We start from the raw sequence: 21,012 nt of genomic DNA on the forward strand, positions 1-21,012 counted from the left end.
TAGATAAAAGCGGCGGCCCGATTCTCGGAAGGGCCCAACACGAACGGCGTAATCAGCAAGCGAGTTGATCGGTGGTGCACGCCATTACGAGATATCGGCGTTGCGATTGCGTCCTCTCTTTCTTTCTTCTTCTTTTAATACGCTATCCCAGAAATACGGAATGGAAAACAGTGGACATCGTTCAAGTGAAGATCTGCAAATTCATTCGGAATGGCAACTCATCGTAAATCGGCGTGTGTGCGGTACTATACCGGATGGCCAAAAATCACTGGATATCTCTGAGAAATTTAGAATCAAGCTTTTCTTTCTCAAGGATCTCGTGCGAAACTATGATTCCGTCACACATTTAAGTTTTGCTCAAATTTTTGTAAAAAAATTCAAATAGATTTAGCAGAATCTCGTAAACTTCAAGAAATATAATTTATTGTTATTATTATATTATATTTTTTACTTATAATATATTATAATTTGCCAAAAATATATATATTTATCGATATTGAATGTCATATAATTGTTTGATTATACAAGTATTCTCGACGAAACTGTTTTCTCACGATGCGATCGTGAGCACGTGCGACAGTTGGACACCCTGTATACTTCAATTGAAGGAAGTGAAGAGACCGAACCTTCGCGCACTGCTCTTCTTCGTCTCGCTTTTCTACGGAATATGGCCATCGGGTCGCGAGGTCGCGCCGTATCTTTATCAGGGCTCCGTGTAACCGACTCGCTTATCAACCCGGCCGATAACACACGTGCAAAATAATATTCCGCGATGGACCCTTTCGAACGTCTACTGATGAAGTTGCGAAGTATCAAAGCAAAGTTCGCGTTTACTCGTACTTGAATTCACGTCCATGATCTACCCCAGAATTTAAAGAAATCATCAATTGTGATAGTGAAATTCCTTTATTACTTTCAGGAAAGAGAGACAGAGAGAGAAGAATTACAATTTGTCGATCGTTAATGTTGTATTTTCTATGATGAAGCGACGAACGCGAAAAAAAACATGGCTTATATAATTGAATTGAAATGAAGAGAACCCGCCGTGTTTTAAAGGAGAACCGCGCAGGTGTTACGCGTACGCATCGCGCACGGGCATCTAAAAGAATTAACGTGCACGCGATAATGCAACGCGTTTATGTAAGAAACGTTTATTCATCGCGTCGTTGCGCGCGCGCGTGGAGGGGTAGGTAGGCACATTAAGCGCGTCGGTTTTAAAATCGGTGTATAACATTCCCCGCTGGTACGATGAAAACCTCCCAAGTAGATCCGTCGATTAAGATTCGATGGGGGTTTAAATATCACTGATCATCATTCCCTGCATTCCTCGAGATCATCGTGTACCTCCGCGCGCTTCGCCGGTCCATCTGGTGTCTGACCTGTCCAGCGACCTGACTACTCTCGCACGTCTCGCACACTCTCTTTCTCTCTCACCGTCAATTTACTGCCAAAATACAAACATTATCGTGCTTTTATTAATAACGGCGTTGTTAACGATGGTAACGCACGTCGATGATATAATTCTCTGCCAGAAACAATAAATACAACAGGAACTTATTTCTATTTTGCATTTTTTATTTCTTCAATTTTTTATACATTTGCTATTATTTATTAATTATTATTTATTTAATTGCCTTTATTTATGTTTTATTGGCACACTCGAGTCAATACGATATTTTTGTGACTCTCCTTGGAAGATGTACACGTGACAAAGCCGAGGACGCAATAGTTATTTATGGGGAAACAAGGCCTTTGAGTGTATCCCTCTCTCGTAACAAATGTATCGTCCGTATGCCCCATCCTCCCCCAAGAGGCAGTTCAAAGCATAAAGGAACAACGGGAAGGGCAGGGATGTTCCCCGGCAGGGTGACCGATTCTCGAAATTACAAATTTCGACGACGTCTGGCACACGTCTGCCTGTTATTTTAGGACGTTCACAGAAATTCGAGGCCCCGGTAGGAACGTCTTCCCTTTCTCTTAGGCACATCGGCCGTTTGGTCGGTCGCGCCCCGCCTGAAAAATCCGCAGAAGTGAAAGCCGCGAGCAGAGCGCAGCGAGAGAAGAAGAGAGCGCAACCACCCTTCTTCTTTCTCCTCTTTTCTTACGCTTACGTTCCTCTTCAACGCAGAGTCCGTTGGAACTAATCTGTCCTCTTCTGTTTTCAGGATCGTTGACGACGTGGAAAGTGGACGCCTGTTAAAATGTGTTCCTGTAGCAAACGACGGTTATTAAAAATCAATAAGCTAGCAATAAGCAATTATACATGTCTTAACTTATGTATCACTTGTGATTATGTTTCTTAGAATACTACTTTTCCTGCTTCACGATTGGACGATGTTATATCCACGATTGGATGATGCGAGCTACGATGAAATCGGAACCGTCGCCGGCAATTAAAACGAAACTGGTTTTCACAATGAACTGACAGATAGATATAAAATTCTGAGATCATTGTGAAAGCTGATTTCGTTCGAGTCTCAACAGAACAAATCGCGACAGCGTTAATCTCGAAGAGCGAAGACGAAAGCAGCGTATAATTTTAAGTTTTAAGATACTTTGTACATATATTTTAACGTACTTTTTTTTTTAAGAGATTCTCTTGTACTACATATCGCATACAGGATATATTAAATATAGTATACTGTAAGCGGAAACGATTCGATGTAAAACGCAGGTAGAACCGCGATTACTAATTGAAAGCGTCGTTTTTCCTCGCGGGGGAAAAGAGCACGCTCTAACCGGCGCTCGCCAATTAAACATTTAGAGCGCGAACGAAAGGGAGAGGGAGAGCGAGATGTGCGTTTTTGTCGGAATTTCCGGTAGTGATTTATCAAACGGGAAAGATCGTATCTGACGGATGGACGGCGGCAAGAAACGACTCCTCGAAGCCATGAGAAGAAGAAGAAGAAGTGGAGGAAGAAGAGGAGGGAGAGCAAAGGAAGAGAGAAGAAGGAGAATGCCTCGGCACATCGCATCTCGTGCGCACCATGTCTCTCTCTCTCTTTCTCTCTCCCTCTCTGCCCACGTCATCGTATCTTTACATACCGTACGCATACGCGTTGCGCGCGAGCACATGTGAGCGAACGGGTGGTACGTACGTGCGCGTTGCGTAGTAGATCCTTCTAATGCGCGGGCTAATAGGCCGGGCTGGCGCTATCGAGTGTCAAACGGTGCCGAACGTAAGAAAAAGTCCCGTAGGCGCGGTATCGTGGGCCTTTTTGACGGAAAGCAGCCGGACGCGAGCGGCAGGAAACTCTATACGATGTCCGTCGGACGCTCCTCTAGCTCTCGCGCGACAGCGAGAGCCCCCGACGAGCACCGAGCGCGCCGGGATCTTCGACGTATCACACACCGGCACTTTGGGGGAACCCTTCCAACGCGCGCGTCAGGCCGGCGTGACAGACAGCTCGAGGAAACGCGCGAGGAGTGTCCTCGAGGCCTGAAGAGGCCCCGCCGCCGGAGTCCTTACGCTCTGCCTAGGTCCTCGAGCCGGACAAATTCGGCTTCTCTGAACGTGGGGCGCATCCTTCGCATTCCTCGAGGACGCGCACGCCGCTCTTCTCGGTTCTCTTTCCTCTCTCTAGTGTATAACTTTCGAATTAAATCGCGGTGAAACGCGACTCGCGTATATCAAAGCGACATCGACAGTGCGATTGTCGGGAGTTTTGTCGGATCGTTAATGCCAATTGTAATTTTAACGAATCTATTTCTCGTACTCCTTGCGCTTTGTTATATATATATATATATATTGTTATAATTATATATTAACGCGCACGTTATTTTAAACGAAATTCTTTTGACGTCATCGACAATAAAGATTTGTCGCGCGATTCGTCATGTTTTCCGGGTAAAGGGAAGCTGCTGCGTGCGGCGGCAACGGCGGCGGCGGTCTCTTAAAAATTACCTGGCAAATTGGAGAGGCCGGGGTGATATACGATGTGCCGCTTGTGTTTCGCCGTCGGTGACCTAGCCATTGCCGGTACGGGGGGGAAACGCTATTGCGGGGGTCGTTGGCGGCCGCGAAATGTCGGTCGCGCGTTAATAACCCGCTCCGGTTCGGGACCGGGCGAAATTTATGGTCCCACCAACGTTTTGACAAGCGCGCGAGGAAATTTATCGGCGCGGTGGCGCGGGATGACGGAGGCGAGCGGTAGAGAGACGATGTGGGCGAGGTGGTGGCACTTTTTCGTTGGCCAACCCTTGGCGACGATGTTTTGAGCTATTAGACGAAACAAGGCCTCGCTGTTTTATGACCGCTCGCGACTCGGAGCGTGCCACCGGGGCACGATCTGCCATCGTAAACGTGAGGGCCTGGAAAATATTCTCTGATCTAGCATAACCGAGAAACTTTAGATTTCGACCGAGAGAGAAAGAGAGAGAGAGAGAGAGAGAGCTACTTCTAATCCGAGAACAATTAGAAATCCTTTCGCAAAACTCTAAATGTTTTAGAATTAAAAGTTATTTATTTTACTATATTTTCTTATCAACGTAATACTAGCAAGAGAAATCACGAGGTTAATGCAATGAAAGATAATGAAAAATTAGTTTGCCAATAATTTATAATGACATTCGAACCAATATTTCCCAAGCTATATATATACGAGATAGATATAAATATTACTATAGGCGCAATTCGATCTCTACGACGAGATCGTATATACGATAAGCGACTTATTACTCGGGATTATAATTGAAATAAATAGGCTTTCTCAGAAACGATGTTAAAAAATATAAAACTGGTTATATAAGATTGAATAATTAGGTGGCGCCGTGGATACTTTTCCGAAACCGCACTCGAATCAAATTTCCGTTCTATCGTCCCAAAATTCTTCACGGCGAAATCGGAATGACTTTTACGATCATCGTCGTCGTCATCACGGAGAGATTTTCGAGCGTATATCGTAAAAACAATCCGATACGATTTTTTTTAAAACTCGTAAATTCTCCTTCGTATCGAGAATAACCACTTGTAGCCCTCTCCTTCACATAATCGCCATAGTCGAGGAATGTCACTTTGACAACCGAAACTCGCAAGTGCAGGGCATAAATAAATCGTGATTGCCCCAAATGTGTTAACCGACTAGTTTTCCTTCTAATTTTCTCTCATTTCCAAAGATACCTATCTAGAAAACGATAAGCACCAATATCGATCTGTATTTTAAAAGAAAACGACTATTAGATTCCCTCCAAATATTAATTTATTTTATTATACAAAATAAGTTGATCAAAATTATTATAGTTAAAAAGTCAAATTGAATTAAAGTTTAAATTGGCTTTAAATTGAAGCTCTACACAAATTTAAGAAAATTGCAGAAATGTTCGTTCTGTAAAAAAAGTCCGCTCTACCTCGACGTAGGGTCCACGAAGAGGGTTAATGAATCGCATCGCGCACTCCGTCGCGCGTAATCGATAACCGCGCTCATTCTCACACTGAACGTAAGGGAGAGCTAGCGCTTTTTGCTAGCTGCGGCCGGTCCGCCATCGCTGACCAGCAAGCGATGCACGTGCATAATGCACTGCATGCACGCGTACGCACGTAGCTCTCTCTCTCTCTCTCTCCTCTGTCCGAGCTCGCGGATGTGCGCACCATCGCACATGCGATTCGCTCAAGTTGGCGAACAGCGAGGTCCAGCCGGCTCTTCTCCTTCTTCTTTCTCCTCATCATCCTTTTTCCGTCTCTTTCTCAGCCGTCATCTCGGACCCGAGCTTTTATCGAGCCCGAATCGCCGCTAGCCGGCCACATGTGTGCCGAGCAAAAAGTCCCGCCTTAAGGCTACGCTCTCGCCTTCGTCCTCTCTGCGTGCTCCGAGGACCACGGCCGTGGCGGGTGGCCGAGGCGGGTAATAAATTTATGACTGCTCGCAGTCGACGGAATTCGCGAGCGAAACGCGGAAGAGGCGACCGTTTTGTACGAGGGAAGATTCATTTTCCGACGCTGGCTGTTTAGAAAGTATAAGTATAATGTATAAGGTCGACGAAGAAAGAAATTCCTTCAACAATTTCACAGTCAATTGGATTCAAACATCTAAATTATTCTAACATATTCTATACGGAATTTAAGTTTCAAAAAGTTACTTCAAAAAGAATCTCGAATATTGTTTAATGTTTCTATTGTTCGTATAAAATTCCGTTTATCTCGTACAAGTTACTTAATAAGTTATTTATGTTATTTTACAAAATAGCAGGTGATTAAGACGAAATTGATATGTAATTCGCTTGTATTAATCGTACAATGAGAAGCAATTATTATTATTTTTTAATCACCTGCAATTTACCGTTTTAGATATTTAAATGAATAAGCAAAATCGCGGGAGGCTTTCCTGTGCTGTACTCAGGACTGCTGTCGCGTCTGTTCAGCAACGCCGCGTCCCGGCATCGTGCTCTTGCAACATGACCCCAAAAGACCTCTCTATCACTCTCGCAGACAATGCGACGGTGATAAGTCTCCGTTTTTTTCCCACCGAGGGAGCGAGGAAACCGGGGAAAGCTCGCGTACGGGACAACGATAAAAACCTTTGATGAAACCGCGTCGAACTCGATAGAGATTCCGATATCATTCACCTCGTTCTCTTTCTCTTTCTCTCTCTCTCTCTCTCCCTCCCTCCCTCCCTCCCTGCGATAGTGCATCAGACTTTTTAACCGGCCACGTGAACCCAGTTTGGTTGCATAATCGTGCCAATTCGTCACGACCGGACCAAAAAGCTTGTGGAATCTCCATAATCTTTTTCCACTCCAATTCCCGTCGAATCGGTTCCCAGTTATCGCGGTAGCATGCGTGAGGTCCACAAAGGGGTCAATCACCGATGACTCGTCATTAATGTCGATGCTGCAACATAGGCACTTTTTTATTATATATATATATGATATTTTATTTAGCAGCGAACAATCTAATTGCAAACTTTATTTGTTTAATGTGGAAGTTGTAAGATATATCATAATCAGATGATTTCTTTTAATCCCTTTTTTTATAACAATCAAACAGTTATATAGTTTCACTTGACGTCAACGAAACGCATTTATTTTTAGCAATCACAGTAGCAGTAAGTCAGTTTATATTTAACCTGATTAACTTTTTATGCAAATTACGTTGGAAGTGTTACAGCTAATTGAAGAATCGAGATAATGTTTAAAAATATATATTTCTCATTTCTAAGCCACGGGCTTTCTACTTCTATTTAAAAAACAATTTAGAATCGACAAAATATAATCATGATTAACCGCTTACGAATTTTAGGCCACGCTAATAATTCCTTTGACAACAATTGAGCTTTTAACTTCGAAACCGACAGGGCTTTCTATCCCTCTAAGTTCAAGACAAAGGATTTAGGTCATAAAACGTCGACCAACAACTTCTCAATTCTTGGACCAGGTCTCGTTCGTTGGCTTCAACGATGGAGAGGCATGCGCGCGTCACATCGCCGATAACGTGATCGCGCGCAATAACAATACCGAGTTATAAATTATAATAATAGCCGAGGACATTGTAATCGGAGCCGCAATTAGTCTCAGTCGCCACTGAGCGACCTGAGTGGGGAGTCAGTTTATTGTGTTCGACCGTTATCGCAGCAGTTTTTCATCGCGACTTCCGATAGAAATTCCCTCTTCTTGCTCGATCGTTTGGATGTCCACGCGAAGAAACGTTTGCGTTTATCTGCGTAATTTAAGAAAAAAAAAAGTAGAAACTGACAGATTTCTTTATCCGTTCGTGAAAAGTGACGATTATGGCTTGTAGGACACCGAATGTTAAATCTTCGAGAGAGAGTGATTATTAAATTTATGGCACCATCATTCCATTGCTTATAATATCAAAGAACTTTGCTCCAATAAGGGCTCGTACACGAAACGAATCGGAAGATATCGCGCCACGTGTCGGTATCACGTCTCGAATTTCAAAAGCTTCTTAAAATCAGGCCTGAGAAGTGAGACGTACCTAGTACGGTCACGGTTTTACGGTTCGTCAAAGTTGCCCATTGAAAAGAAAACGAGAAGAAAAGAAAAAGAAAAAGAGTTAAAACCCTCGGCGGCACATAAACGTCACCCGTTAACTATTCCGATACCGGCGAAGGTAACCGACGATAGCTGCGCGATAATTGATAATCTCCTTTCAACAATTTAGTAAAATAATCGTTTATTCGTCTGTCATTTGTGCATTTTCGTCTCCCTTTCTTTCCGTTTCCCGTCGTTCGAGGCTGTTGGATGTCATCACATCGAGCATTCCGATTCTCCAAGAGACTCGACATCGTCTGTCGCGATTCCTGCCGGAACGTTGAAAGGCCAGGACGATAGCGCGAATATTCATTTAGTGCGAGCTAAGCCGCTAGTATTCACGGGGTACGCCCGTACGCACATGGTGGCTCTAGTACCTCGATATACTGGTGGATACTCGCTCTTTGTCAGCCATACCAGTCGAGAGTCACTCACGAAGAGAGTGCTTGAGACAGTGCAGAAGGCCTCGGGCTCTCCGCTCACTTCTTCCTCTTATCCTCCACCTTAGGTGACGTCGCGGCGTCAAACGTTTTTTCTGCCTGTTGCGATCCACTGTTTTCAGATCAGAGGTGCAGAAATTAACGAAATCCCTTCGCAGGAAATTCTTTCGAAGAGCGACATAACGAGCGAATCGCAAACGAAATTAAAATTGTAAATAGTCAGAAAATGTTAACGGAATATTTTGAGGGGATCGCAAATCAGAAAAAAATAAAGAATTTACAAAGAAAAAAAAGACACATTACATTTACAAATGCTTGATGAAATGAGAGAAGATTGTGAAGGGTTCTAGCTTACACGTATGATTGCTTTATCTGCAATTTTAAACATTCACGTAATATGACGTAATCTAAAATATACAGATAAATGCTAGGCAAATGAATCAAGACTAGTTTATTATTAGGCGATCACAGGAAACATCGAATATTTTTTTACAAATATATTATCGCGATTATCCTGTTGAACAAACAGATCGTCGTACTTCTACAAATCCGAATACGATTCTTTCAAATGGCAAACACATCTTCATTCTTCCTGTAAATTAGGGCATATAGTTACATTAAGTAAATCTGTGACACAGCACAGATACCACAAATAACTTCGGTAGACGACCACGATTATACAGAGCTGCACGAATCTCCGAAGCGGCCTCGAATTTTCAACTTGAAAGAAAGGGGGAAGGAGTAAGTTTTCGGGTTCTCTCGTCTTATCTCGCGAATGGGACGCAAACGCAATTACGTTAATGCATCATCGACGTCAGTAAGTGCCGTGGAGAAAACCGTCCGCGTAGAAAAATGAAGGAAAAAGAAGCGAAGTGCGAGAGTGGCTAAGGGGTAAGAAGGAGAAGAAGGAGGAGGCCGTCCCCCGTCTTTCAGACGGCGTCTCCCGTCGTATCTGCCATCGACGCTGGACGAAGAAGAAGACGACGCGGCCGCGAGTCTCCTCGGCGCAGAAGAGGCCTGCGGTAAATTCAAGACTTATAAAACGTACAAACAGACGAACTTCTTTCCGAGAAGAAGAACCGCCGTGCCGCCGTCACTGCCATAAGCGTATCGCGGATCACTCGCTGCCAAATGCCAATTATCTTCACTCGCCGCTGGCAATTAAGATGTACCGCGCCGAGGACGGACGCCGAGGGAGAGCAGGCGATATCAGCCGCCGGGACGAAGAAGCGTATCACAATTTCATCGAAATGGCGAGCTCTCAGGGCATCAGTCAGATCGCAAAATGTGCCATTACAATTCATCGATCCTCATAATGGATAATCAGTGCTAACTAAGTAGCGAATTGTAGCGAGACATGTGTCGCGCGGGGTTCATTTGAAAAAGAACATGACGCGCCATGCGAAGATTAAAATTCCTGGACGCGAACCCCTTTTGGTCCTTCCTGATAAAAAGCTTGTATCGACACCCCGCTATGTACCTAGGTGCATGGTTTATCGATATCTACCCGCAGTAATTACCATGGTAACGCCACGATAAACGCCGCTACTCGTGTTTAACTTGCTGTTGACCGCGCGGTAGACCGGCCCTTCGTCTTCTCTATGGGTATGTGGCCTCGTCTAGTTTCACACGTGCCATGGTGGGGTCCTCTAAGTGTGTACCGAAAGGGCGGCCGATTAGATTGCCGGACGATCGCGACTTCGCCTTACCTCCCCGCGCTCCTACCCGTGCGAGGAACAACGACGAGTATCATTGTCAGCGATCGGAAAACGACTGCGTCGCGACTTTCTCGGCGAATTTAATTGATAATTTTAGCACGAACAAGTGGACGAAACTTATCTCTCCGTGGTCCATTCAGAGCGATTCTTAAAACGGCCTAATTGCCGCGCTAATTAGAGCTATCGTCGTGTCAGCTGATAAGCTCTTCGATCCTTCCTTATCTACTAGGTATGTATGCATATGTATATATGTGTGTATATACGTATACTGAATCATCGAGATGCAAGTCTCATCGCGATCCCGTAAATCTTTCTACAAGATATCTCAATCGAAGTCAGGAGAAACGCGGAACGGCATTAAATTCATTAAGTAAAGTTTCGAGGTAATAAAGCTTTTCTTTGTGCGAGTCCAATTTTATTTACGCCAGATATTTTTTACGCGATGAACGATAATTTTTTTTTTTTTGACAGTAGATAATAATTCTAAGTTTAGAGAATTTACGAAGTAACGAAACGCGATGACGATTCTCGCGTGGTTTCGTGTCGCGCGACTTCGTGATGAATTTTTCGCCCAGAAATATCGACGGAACTCACGTCTGGCCCCCAAGACTGTCCCGCGATCACAATGGCGTGCCGCGAGGCGAGATTTCGATGAATGGATAGATAGTAAAGAAGGATATAACTGGCCGATAAAACGTAGCACAATCTGGAACAGCTGTAAGGGTTTACAACTCTTTATTCCGCGGGACGCTGAATGCCCGAACTGTCGAAAATTTTATCGACATACTATCGTGCTCGCTCAAATATTTATTTAGCGTACGAAATGTCATCGCACTCGATCGGCCCGAGTTTTGTATCCTCCCCTCCATCGCAGGAGGGAAATGTCCTGTATTCGAATGAAGGCGGCGTGTCCATGAAAAACATAAATCTAGTCGATTAACGCCTTTTTATGCAAATTTTACAAGCCAATGCGATGGCGAGATATTTTACAGATATGGTCAAAAACATTCATGCTTTATCTATTTCGTATATATTTAACATTAATAATTCTCATCAAAATTTTTGCTTTGGACAATTTTATTGTTGAATTAACCGATTAAATTAATTGTAATTTGATCGAAATAATTCTCAGAGAAAATACTACTTGCGAGTTTTTGTAAAAATAATAATTTATGTTTTTCTGTTGACGAAATTTCTTAATACATTTTTAGACATCTTGTTATAAAGTTTACTTTAGACTAAGATATACTTGACATTACATTGCTTCTAAACATTATTTCTTTGGTTCGTCAATTCATAAAGTTCTTTGTTCCAATGGGTCTATAAAATGCTTCGAGGCAAGTGAACCACAGCCTATTGAAGTTTATTGTTAAAATACGTAGAGAGGGAAGGAAGAAGAGAGAGAAAAAAAAGAGTTACGGATGTATTTATATCGAGATCGACATTCTATGAGTTCCAGGAACTAGCACCCGGAAGTCGTTCGATGTTAAAGAACGACCGCCTTCCAGTAAATCGAATATACACATATATATACATATATATATATATGTATATACGCGACGAAATTAAAATAGATAAAGCGTATAAATGGCGGCTCTTTCCGACACCCAGCTGCCAGCGTATACTTCAATGGGCGGTACTGTCGCGCGTTTGCGCCACGATTGTTTCTCCTTTCCTCCTCGTCCCTTTTATGGAATTCTATCGTGTCGAGGGGTCAAGAAAATAGTGCCGTTTCCGTCGTTTGTGTTCCGTGCCCGTTGCCCACACTGGGTCGGCGCTTTATCGAAATCTCGATGTCTGACAACGACGCGCGGGGAAAAAAAATCAGACGGCCGTACGATGATACGGCGGGATGGAAGGGCTGACTCTCGTCAAGCTCATCGGTCTCCTCTTTCGCCGAGAGATGACGAGGAGAAAAAAAGTCGAGAGTCGGTCTAACCGACCGACGAAACCCATCGTCGAACGATCGCCGCGAGTTACCGGCTTGTTTTCACCATCGCCCGCTCTAAATTTAGCTCTAAACTTGGCATAACTCAGCAGAAAAACAGAGAGATTAAAATTATATTATAATACAAACGGATTAAGGAAAATATAATAACACTTGCATATATATACAGGAGGAATTTCGAGCGTGTCGTTTCTGATAAATAATATTTATCAGATAAATAAAATTATAGAGTAAGCTTAGAATTAATATACGTGAATTATTTGTAAATGGAATATGATTTAATTTAAATCTCGAATTTTCAAAATTCTAAACTAAGCGATAATTTCCGTCGAGTTGTCGGCGTGTCGGAAATACACGTGCACCTTCTCTATTTTTAATCTCTTAGGATAAGTGGTATAAAGTCGCGACATTTCCCACGTCCCTCGGGTGGATTTCGATAAGCCCCTTGTTTGCTCGACCGAGAGAATGGTCCGTTCGCGGTTTTTGGGCCATTAAAAAGGTGGAAGTAAAGGGCTCGAACAAATATTTGAGGCGTGTTGTTACCGCGTGTGACCTAGTCCGCGTACTATTTCATTTCGTTAAGCGTATATCGTTGCAAATATCATACGAGGAGACGAAAAAGATAAGGCACCATGTGTTGGCCTTGGTCGCACGGTCCTGCGAATTCGCCTGGATTTGCCTAACCGTTTAGTATGAAATTCTTATCTTTAAGAATCTAAGTTGAGAAATTGTTTCCAGACTAGCTGAAGACGTAATGCACCGAAAAAAAGAGTCTGGCAGTAATCTAGTTAGCTTTGGAAAGAAATAACTTTAATTAAATGTTTGATTAATACAACTAAATATTTAGTAATTATATTAATAACTATATTAATAATAAAACACATTGGTTATTAAATGGCCTAAATAAATCTATGAATTTAAATAATTTATTGTCATAATTTAGAAGTAAATTTCTGATAAAATAGGATAGCACCAATATTTTTATGTACAAAATAATATATAATTTATATGTAAAAATATGAAAGAAATAACGACTTAATTTCTAGGAAATTAGGACAGGATAATTAAATTTCAAACAGAGATTTTAGTGTCTCTTGTTTTATTTCTACAAATTAGCGTACATCACACTTATAAATTATGGTTTAGTGCTCGCCCTTCAGTTTACATACACAGCTACGCCGAGACGTTAACCTACGCTTTCTATCGATCCTCGTAAAAATATGCGGTGAATAAATATCTAAGTACAAAAGCACGGCTGTGTCAGCGTAGTAACTTAGTAAATGTTAATAACGTATAGCATATGTGTGGCCTACGTGTTTTAATACGGAGCTGCAAGCTCAATATTACAAATAGCTGAATATTACAAAAGCGCTCTCGATATATCAGGCCAGCCGGTCCTCGATACACGTGGTCATCTGCGGCCGAGCGATTCGATCGAGCTAAAATGCGACATTTTTAATCTAATTTGCAATGCGAGAAACCATCGAAACCTGTCTAGTTTGCAAAACTCAACTCTTAAAGTTTAACTCCACCGATCGCGAAATCCTTTGTTGCCACGAATACGATCGTATCTCGACCGCGCGCGAATTCCGGGTCCCGAAATATTCTCGGTCCTAAGTTAAACGGAAAGCGCCAAGTGCACATTTGTTGCCACCCTCGGTCGTATTTCAGCCGTTTATTTGAACAGAACGTGCGGCGAGCCGACCGGCCGATCGCCAGTTTATAGCGTCCGCGTGCATAATATACATATACAATTATGCGTAATATACATATACAAGTATTATATATATAAAATTACATTTGGAACGCTCGCGCCGTTAAGCACATCGTATATCGAGCGGCCGCCTGTTTGTTTGGCCTGAAATTCTGCGCTTTGGAATGGCCGGCTGTCATGGAATGATGTCATGGTGAGTATCGTGGCCGCGCCTCGTCCACGTAGTAGAGACTCTCAAGCCGGAGAATGGCCAATCCGCCATTTTCGCGTCGAGCGAGAAGCACATAGCGTGCGCGCGCTCGCGATTCTCGGATTGCAAGCTACAATCGATGCCGTTAATAAAGTTTATTGTTGTTAATAAATGATATTATTATCAACAATAATTTTCTTTTCATCAAATCACACGAACTAGAATATTGACGAATGACACGCCATACGATGGTTTGATTCTAATCGATTCTTTGAAGAAGGAAATCCGATCTCTTCTGAAGATGTCAAATTTCAACAAGAGTATAACATGCAGTTTGCAGGGATTTTTCTTATAAAGTTGCAAAAAAATTTACAACTAAATATCGAAAAAAAAAAATAGAAATAAAAAGTAAAGAAAAACGATTTGATTCCGCCAGACTCTGACTTGAGTATCTCTAATAAATATGTCTATAATAAATTTTAACATAATCGGTTCTGAGAGAAAGAGAGAGAGAAAAGTGTTCACAATATTATATAAAATTTATATTATGCTCTTTACATTTTTCGAAACGTTTTATTCCGATGCAATAAACTCCTTTTTATTTACCACATTTTAGTTTATTTAAGACGGATATTACGCAAGCGTTTTGCACGTAATTATCGCGATATCAAAATTGCGGTATTAGAGTGATAACACTCTTCCTTGAAGTCTCGAAGCCATATATGTATAGCTTTTATATGTATCGGCATTTCTTTATATTCCTTAATATTCTATCTCTCCTTTTTTTAAACAAATTCGCAATATCGTCAAAACGAATAGATAATCAAAATACCTGCGTTACACTAATTACTTTATCACACGAAGCTCGCGTTTAGCCGCGCATCAATTCGCGCACTATCAATAGGGTAAATCTCTATAAAATTATGTTGCATTTGGCTATCTCTGGGGCTCTGTATGCCCGGAAACTCGGCGGGGATTTAACACCGCGGCGAAAAATTCCGATCACAATTCATTTTATACAATCACTTTTATTTATAAGCAACTAAGTCGATGTAACAAAATAGTCTTTTTTACTTTCTTTATTTTACGCGACGCATTTCGTACATAACTTTAGCAGCGCCGTTATCTACAGGATATCCTGACTCCGTCGTGAAATACACAGACAAAGAAACTCGGCGTCGTCTTTCCTCAGTTTTTAAGAAATCTAGCTTATATCGTTAAACACAAGATTATTTGCGTGAAAAAATTGTAAAAATTGTAGGTAAAAATCAGTTTTCGCTTCTCAAATGATTTCAGGATAATTTCAATAATTACGACTTTGGCCTTCGTGACATATTCAATAGCGAAAAATTAAAAACTACATAATGGCGTCTTTTTCTCGGCCAGAGAAGTTCCAAGCCGGGTTCTATGAATCTTTCGAATATTTCGCGGCAGGTCCAGGACGGTCTCTACGCGAATTCTTTTTTCGCATGCTTATAGGTAGGCACTCGCGGAACGAAAAATAATTGGGATGCGTTTACCTCGCTTTGGTCTACATATAATTCGGCCACGTCTCAATGCCGGACACGTAGCGATGCGCGTATTGCGCGTAGGGCGTGGACACGTGAGGATGAGCCATCTGCGTACTCGCGTGCGAATGGTGCGCGTTATGGGCGGATATATACTGGACCGGCGGAAGGGGAGGTTGCAGCTCGTGATACCTGACCATCTCCTGAGTCCTGTCCTCCCATGACGACATCTCCGTGATCGCTTGCTCCGAGCAGTGGCGTTTGATCGGTCTCTCGACCTCTTCCTCGTATCTGGAAACCAAGCGTAGTGCCCCGGCGTCCAGTAAATCGTGCAGGAAGAGAAACGCAAGGAGGAAAGGGACAAGGGCGAAGATCTCTCGTATTATAAGTTTCGTTCAATATTAACAAATGCGATATTTACACCGAACATAATTGAGAGTCCTTAGAAGACGAAGAAAAATAATAATTATGTAACAACGAAAGGCAAGAGTGCCATTCAACACGACGCGTTATATAGTTGTCTCTATCTCGAGTGCAACGGTCGAAACTTTCAGAGTGCCGCCATTGACTCTACGTTTCTTTTTTTTTTTCAGGGTGCAGAGTCCTTTGAATTTGGAATCATTGTGAAAGAGCGCAATTACGGCGGTCTCCTTACCTGTTGAGTAACCATTGCGAGGCGGTGGTGACTTGCACAGGCGGGTACTGATGTATCGGCGTGGTCTGAGGCGGTAAGTATTGGTCGAGCTCGTTGCTCTCGACCTCGCACTCCTGGAAGTTCACCGGGAGATTCAGACCGAGCCCGCCCAGAGTGCCGAGGCCGTTCAACTGGTTCTCCTCGCTGGGGAGGCCGTCTCCGACCTCAATGTACCGGAGATCAACCGACGGCTGCTGATGCGAGGACTCGCTCGACGCCGTGCCGTTGACCAAATCTTGGTAGTACACCGTGTTGTTCTGCGGAAGCTGATTGCTCTGCGAATCAAACATCTTCATTTCGCAAGAGTCAACAATTAGCTATCCAAACGACTCGCTCATGCGAATCGCGCGAAAAATTATTTTCAATAATTATACCCGACTTTCACTACTTGCGAGAAATAGTTTGGACCGTAAAGGTTTTTCTTCCATTAATTAAGTATAATTACCGCAAAGTGAAAATTAGACAGCAGTCAATTTTATGTTTAAACTTAAATTATTGTTATTGCTAGCATTACATTATCACTGTTATTTTACAACAATCTTATCAATCCTTGTGAAAAGGAATTAATAATCGCGAATAATCAATAATATAATAATTAAAAACAGCTATTTCTCTCTCATCAAATCGAAAGCTCTCGGATCAAAAAGTGATCGCAAGGAATGCGTTTCAGCTACCTGATTGATGTAGTGCTGTCCCCTGGGTGTCGTCGGGGGTGTCGGTGGCGAGAGACCCTGACTCGGTGTCGTGGGTGGCGAAGAGCTCACGCCGCTCTGCGGTGAGTTGGGTCCTTGAACGCCTCTGGGACTCATGTCCTCCTGCTTCAACGACCTAGTTACGCTGAACGTCACGTTGCTCTGGCTCCTCGTGGGCGAGCTCTCGCGGCCGGAAGATGGCCCGTTCTGCTTCCGACGTCGGGGTTGATACTTGTAGTCGGGGTGCTCGCGCTTGTGAATAACGCGCAGGCGGTCGGCCTCCTCGATGAACGGTTTCTTGTCATTGTCGGACAGGAGCCTGTGTGTGTGTCACAACACAATCTCGTGCAATATAAGAAATTTCAACTATACTGGAGAATTTTTGTTACATGTCGTATGAGCTTTGCATACACTTTCAGTTTTTTCTACGTCGCGTAAAGTTTCCAAATACCGTTGTGATTTTATTAAGAGCTTTTATTAAGACATCGCAGAGCTTAATTCCCTTCCCTCGGCCGTGAAATCTGTCGTCGGCCCGACGTGATTCACGTCTCTCGCGCTCACGTTGTGCGTATACACAAGCGTGTCTCTCCTCGCGCCGTTCGTGATGCCGGGCGTCCCTCGCTGCCCTCGGCATCAAAAGAGGCCCGGAACGAGTGCGTTTCCATCGGCGTCTGATATATACTCTCGAAGAGTCGAAATGGGAGGTCTGGTTAGTGTTTCTGGGCGCGTTAAGGCGCTCGAAGGCGCGTACCAACTTGCTCGGCCTCGCAGAGCGAGAGCGGGACCGGCGCGCGGGGCTCGGTGCACGGTTACGGTCCTTAAATGCTCTTTGTGTTTATATTCCCACTGGGCTCGTAAACCCCGCGACCGATAAGATTTTCCGGTGTAATAGAGACGAGATTTCGAGGATTTCCGTCGTACAGCCACGTCAGGCTACGATGGTTTATGCCACCTAAGCGATCACATTTCCTACCCTTTAATCGTTCTGTCATTGTATTAATGCAATAATAACTTGTCTTGCAAGAGAGACGCAGGATAATCTCTCCTGAGTTGCTACGCTTTCTCCCGTTTTTTTTTTCTACGCTTTCTCCTTTTTCGGAAACAAATCTGAATCGTTTGATTGCTAATAAATTTCTTTAGCTGCGTCGTGAATAACGCATATCGCGCAAAGTACAAAGTAGAGTGCCGAGGAGTTGTGTCATGAGAACCGCTTTGATGAAGCCGGTGATACATCATCTGGAGCATTCGCACAAGCTCGGGATTTAAATCCCACGACGGGAGCTAAGCTCTCGAGCGAAGTTGACACACGTTGAAGGCACGTATCTTAACCGACAGTGTTTTGTCACCGACAGAGAGGCGGAAGGGAGGAAGAGAGAAGGAGAAAGAGAGTGGCGGACAGACGGAGAGAGATGAAGAGAGAGAAAATCCATCTGGTCAATGGACCTGCCACGAGCTTTTTTTCCGTCCGCTGGGTGTCGACGATAGCAAGCTCCGTCGCAGCCAGTCTCTTTTTCCTCGCCAGATGCAACGCAGGATCAGCCAATTTAGAGATGCTGCCTCTCGCCGAGTATTTCTACGAGGTTATACTTGTACATACGTATCAGATGTTGTACCTCGTAAAGCAGCAGGAGGGGCAGAAGGGGGAGAAGGAGAGAAATTCACACGGCCGAAGGACGCGCGAGCTCAATCACGATGAATCCTCATCGCGGGATTCTAATTGAATTATCACGCCTGTCATCCCGAGTAACCGTCGACAAATCGCGAAATTATACGACTTTCTCAAACGCGTTCCTTAAGTCAGTTCAGCCAAGGCGGCGATAATCGCTCGACAAGATGTGCAATGTTAAAAAATTATGACTAACACTGATATTGCATACGTAGCTTCATTAAGTGAAGACCCTGAACGATTTTCGCGAACGTTGTATTTTGAACGGTGATACGATTATAAAATCCCACGGGTCGAAATGGCAATTTGCGCTTTTACTTAGAACTGATAGCGGCTACCGCGAGAGGAGGGGCTAATAGGTATATCGCGTCCGGGGGAAGTCCGACGTGCGAAGGAATCGTTCCTTCCGGGCGATAAGGGACGGATTTACCTGTTCTCTCTCGTCGCGCGCTATTTGCAGGCGGGCCCGGGGTTGCGGAGAGGGACAGGTTCGGAAAAATTCACCTGACGGGGCGCACAAGGCGCCTATTGTGGTCCCCGGGGGCTCCCTTTATCTCCGGCAGGAACCGGCCGGCAGCTGCGAGCACGCGCCAAGGATGAACCGGGGGGATATCTGTTTTCCTTTTGTCGACAAACACATCGCGTTTGGAGTATCCGAATGGCGATACGTTTCGAGACGACGAGAGACAGAGAAAAAGAGAGAGAATGTACGAGAAAAAGATTTATTTCCAGGCACTGGCACCTGGCCCTCTTATCAGGATTGACGTGAGACAAGTCGGCGTCGAAGTCCGCGAGTCGATTTACGCAGTTGCGATTGAAATCATCGCGCCAGGCGGGATCGATCACTTTGTGTCGCAGCTTTAGATCTTTGTTGTGCAAATTATAAAACATAAAGGTAATATATTTTAATATTCTAATAATATTTTTTTCGTAAATTCTTACAATTACCAGTTTACTCAAACTAACTGGAGTATATAATTTCAGTTTGGAACTGTCTTTTACCTTATGCTCGACAATTTCGATTATTGTTGTTTAAATGATAAAAGTTTAGGAATTAACCGTATCTCTATTTACAGAAATTACCATCTTGTGACTTTTTTTCTTATGTTTTTACATCTCTTTATTATCTCCATACGACTTTTTACTTTTCATGTGTAAGATCGCAAACATCATTATAATTCAAGTGTAACGATATCTCCTTTATCCACTTGTCATTTCGCGAACGAGCGCGCCGTCGATGTTGCGATCTGTGCATACACAGCCGCCAATCCTCGCAAGCACGATCTTCGTTGAGCTTCGCATTCGTTTTATCGGTCTCATCGGTTGGCAAAGCAACTCCGACCGCGCCCGCGCACGTAGCGCGATCGCTCTAGCACTGTGTTCATTACCGAAGATGACTGTATCATTTGTTTCTGCGCGAAGTAGAATCAAAACGTCAGCGTGGCGCACGGCGATCGACGTCTCTCAATCGGCGATCGATCGCGCAAATTCGAGCCTTCACGCGCGACGAGAGGAGCGCCCCAAGAAGACGATTTGGCTAGTTCATTCGCGCGTATTACGGAGCCTTGGCACAGTCACGAAAAATACCTCTCGCGTACGGACGAGAGAAGAGTGTTAATTTCCACTAGGTCCATACCGAAAAGGTGCTAAATAATGACTTTTTAAAAGCCGAAATCCGTAGGTCAACGTAACGTCTCAAGGACGGTTTTTGTTTCTTCCGAGTTGTAACGAGCGATTCGTCACGGCTCCGTCATACCGATTTTGGTATCCGAACCTTCAATTTCGTATTCCCATGTCTTCCCTCCTCCTATGCAAGGTCTAGCTAGCCGTACACGTAGTTAGATAACGGCACACGCACGAATGGCGAACGTCACTTTGACCACGCGTGTTTACAGACCAATAGATCGCTAATGAGTCCCGATACGGCGTTAGGAAAAAAATCGATTGATCCTCAATGCCGAGCGGCGTCTTATCTTTCGGCGAAAGCTCCGCCGTGACAGTCCCCGGGATATCGATCGCCGATCTTCGGCCGAGCGATCGCGATCGCGGCCGGTGTTATTAAATGATTCGCGACGGGGGTCCTTGTCGGCGCGTCCTCTGATGATCGTTTATATGGCCCACTGGGGCACCTCGTTAGTCCCAACCAGGAAACGGAATCGTCCACGAGTCATCCCGGGCCCCGTGTACAAGATGTATCAGAAATATCGTGTGCGTCGGGCGTATGTTTTGTAACGTCCTCTCTGGATTTCTACCTTTCTGCCCTTACACAACAGTAGGAGAGGACATTTAAATCTACTACGAGAAGACGAAAGGCTTTTTTTTTTTCAAGTCTGTACGAATTTACCGTAACGGGGAAGCGACACGAGAGGGATCTGGTTGTAAAGGGAGGGCCGCCTTCGATGTTACACACGCCGAAGTGTGTGTCACCGCTGTTACATGTGCGATCGGAGTTCACG

The 21,012-nt window shown here is 43.9% G+C and overlaps 1 protein-coding gene across 1 annotated transcript in view; it reads right to left on the reverse strand.

Annotated features, from left to right (window-relative positions):
* Positions 1-1,650: 1,650 nt before the first annotated feature.
* Positions 1,651-21,012, reverse strand: part of LOC105837186 (transcription factor SOX-9) — a 28,264-nt gene continuing 8,902 nt past the window's right edge. Inside the window, exons 3-5 of the mRNA XM_012681748.3 lie at positions 16,873-17,209; positions 16,160-16,473; positions 1,651-15,795 (exon numbers count right to left, since the gene is read on the reverse strand). Of these exons, the coding sequence (XP_012537202.2) occupies positions 15,528-15,795; positions 16,160-16,473; positions 16,873-17,209 (919 nt within the window). The 3' untranslated portion in view covers positions 1,651-15,527. The remainder of the gene's footprint in view (positions 15,796-16,159; positions 16,474-16,872; positions 17,210-21,012) is intronic.

Source organism: Monomorium pharaonis, chromosome 6 (genome assembly GCF_013373865.1).
Source record: "Monomorium pharaonis isolate MP-MQ-018 chromosome 6, ASM1337386v2, whole genome shotgun sequence".
Taxonomy (NCBI): Eukaryota; Metazoa; Arthropoda; class Insecta; order Hymenoptera; family Formicidae; genus Monomorium; species Monomorium pharaonis.